Source organism: Salpingoeca rosetta (genome assembly GCF_000188695.1).
Source record: "Salpingoeca rosetta unplaced genomic scaffold supercont1.33, whole genome shotgun sequence".
NCBI lineage: Eukaryota > Choanoflagellata > Craspedida > Salpingoecidae > Salpingoeca > Salpingoeca rosetta.
Window position 1 is genome coordinate 276,886 of NW_004754901.1, and position 2,808 is coordinate 279,693.

A 2,808-nucleotide genomic window follows, 5' to 3' on the forward strand; every position below is an offset into this window, starting at 1 on the left:
ACACACACACAAACACACACACACACTCTCTCTCTCTCTCTCTCTCTCTCTCTCTCTCTCTCTCTCTCTCTCTCTCTCTCTCTCTCTCTCTCTCTCTCTCTCTGTACACACAAGCAAGCCAACCAACACACACACACACACGCGCGCGCGCGCTCTCTCTCTCTCTCTCTCCGTCTCTCACCTGCTTCGATTTTCGTGCTGCACCACAGACAAATACTGCGGCTGTCTGGCGCAATGGACGCCTCGCTGTCCGGGCAAAACGCCATCGTGCCCGTGGTGGGTGTGTGGGTGTGCTCGTAGCTTGCTTGGCTTTGGTGGTGGGTTGGTTGGTTGGTTGGTTGGTTGGTTGGTTGGTTGGTTGGTTGGTTGGTTGGTTGGTTGGTTGGTTGGTTGGTTGGTTTGTGGGTTCGTCGACCTTTGCTTGTATCTTTGTTGTTGGTTTGAATGTTGCTGCTGCTCTTCATTTCACCAACACAAACAAGTGCCTTCCTCTTCCTCTTCCTCTTCCACACGAACATGAACAAGCAACACACCACCATCACCACCATCGCTCCCCAACGCCACCGCTCCTTCCGTTTCGAATTTCCCGCCGTCTCAAGCCCTTTTTGTGGTGTCGTCTACTGACATTGATGACTCATCGTCGCCATTTTTTTTGCTTCTCTTGGCAAGCAAGCACAACAACGACGATGGGAGACAGCAGAGGGACTGAGGATGAGTTCGATGTGCCTTCGTGCTACACAGACTTGCATGTCATCGGCTACGGCACCTACGGGTATGAAACCACCAACCCCCAACCCGCGCCCGCATAAAGAACTGCCACGTTGGCATGTGATTGTGTGTGTATGTGTGTGTGTGTGTGTGTGTGTGTGTGTGTGTGTGTGTGTGTGTGTGTGTGTGTGTATTGTGAGTTTGCTTTGGTTGGTGTTTGTGTGTGGTCGCCAGGGGGTCGTAACTGTGCCTCCTGTTCTTTTCCTGGTGTCACAACAGCGTACACACACACACACACACACACGTAAACACACACACATACACACACAAACGCGCGCACACACACAAACCTAAACCCAGTGAGGTGAGGGAAGCCAAGGTCGTGGAGGGAGCAACGCGGCCCGACAATGCCTACTTTCTACGCCTGGAGCCCGGAAAGGTGTGATGTGACCACCAGTGATGCTTGCATTGACTCAAACTGTGCTGCTGTTGATGTTGCCACGCCGTGTCTTGTTGATGTAACTCACACAGAATTGTCTGCCTTCCGCCGTTTTGTCACAGATGGTGGCCATCAAGCGGCTGAAGCGCGACCTCGTGTACCGCGACAGCTATCACGCCAAGAAGGTGTTCAGAGAGATCACCCTCCTCAAGCAGGTGCGTGTGCTGATGTTTTGTTGCGATTGTTGTCTTTGTCTCTCTCTGTCTGTGTGCGCCTGTCCATGTGTGTCTGTTTGCTTGCCTGCGTGTCTGTGGATTTATATCTCTGTCTGTCTGTGTGTATCTGCGTTCGGTTGTTTGTCTGTTGCGTGTGTGTGAGATTCGTTCCAGCGGAATACACCGATGCTCATCAGCCACCATCCTCCATGTGGTCTTTTCGTACCCAATACGTCCTTCACGGCCACCTTTCACAGCTGATACACGAGAACGTGGTGAAGCTGGTTGACCTGTACATCTCCGACGCGCGTGACATCTACATCATCACAGAGAAGATGGTGTGTATCTTTGACGCGGGTTGACTGGCCGTGATGGCGCGTGTTTGAGTTGGTCACTGCCTCACACCTCACAACACGCACACGCACACGCACACGCACACACACACGCACACGCACGCGCGCACGCACACCCCTCACCGTCTTCAAACGTCCTTCACTCCGCACTTCTTCCCCTCTTCAGGACTGCGATCTGTCGAATATTCTGATTCCCTCGTTTGAGATGAACGACGCGATGGTGCAGTACATCCTGTATGGCATCATGCGCGGCCTCAAATACATCCACTCCGCAGGTGCCCATTGGTGGTGGTCGATGTTGGAGTTGAGTGTGTGTGTGTGTGTGTGTGTGTGTGTGTGTGTATGTATGTATTTATGTGTGTGTGTGTTTGTGTGTACTTGTTTGCTCATGCACATCCAAGCAAGATACCATCGTCAAGTACTGACAACCGCCCACGCTGACTCGCGCTGATGCCGCTGCCTTTGTGCACGTGTGAACTGCAGGTGTGATCCACCGCGATTTGAAACCAAGCAATATCCTCCTCAACTCCTCCCTCGACGTGAGCAGTGTGGTGCTTCGTGGGCGGTGGCAGTGATGGTGCACGGTGCATAGTGCACTGCAAATGCACACACACACACACACACACATTCACTGTCACTCATTGACTTGCTCACTCACACACTCCCATTCACGCAACAACAACAACCCCCCTCTACCATCCGCTTCCCTTCCATCTCCACATCTCCCCCCCCCCCCGTCATCGCCCCGGTGCACCAGGCGCGCATCTGCGACTTTGGGCTGGCGCGCAGCTCGAGCCAGACGACGCTGGCAACGGGGTATGTCACCACCCGCTGGTACCGGGCACCCGAGGTCATGCTCACGTGGCGGCACTACACGGAGGCGCTTGACATGTGGTCAGGTGCGTGCTCCCGGCATGGTGGTGGTGGTGGTGGTGGTGTGTCTGTGTCTGTGTGCGTGCGTGCGTGCGTGTGTGTGTGTGTGTGTGTGTGTGTGTGTGTGTGTGTGTGTGTGTGTGTGTGTGTGTGTGTGTGTGTGTGTGTGTGTGTAAGCGCCCCAGAGCCCGAGAGACAGAGTTTGCCTCTATCTTTTCGG

General features: G+C 54.1%; 1 protein-coding gene across 1 annotated transcript in view; it reads left to right on the top strand.

Annotated features, from left to right (window-relative positions):
• Positions 1-655: 655 nt before the first annotated feature.
• Positions 656-2,808, top strand: part of PTSG_13049 (CMGC/MAPK/P38 protein kinase) — a 5,647-nt gene continuing 3,494 nt past the window's right edge. The window contains exons 1-7 of the mRNA XM_004988776.1: positions 656-772; positions 1,069-1,147; positions 1,270-1,362; positions 1,620-1,700; positions 1,882-1,990; positions 2,199-2,254; positions 2,473-2,614. Of these exons, the coding sequence (XP_004988833.1) occupies positions 687-772; positions 1,069-1,147; positions 1,270-1,362; positions 1,620-1,700; positions 1,882-1,990; positions 2,199-2,254; positions 2,473-2,614 (646 nt within the window). The 5' untranslated portion in view covers positions 656-686. The remainder of the gene's footprint in view (positions 773-1,068; positions 1,148-1,269; positions 1,363-1,619; positions 1,701-1,881; positions 1,991-2,198; positions 2,255-2,472; positions 2,615-2,808) is intronic.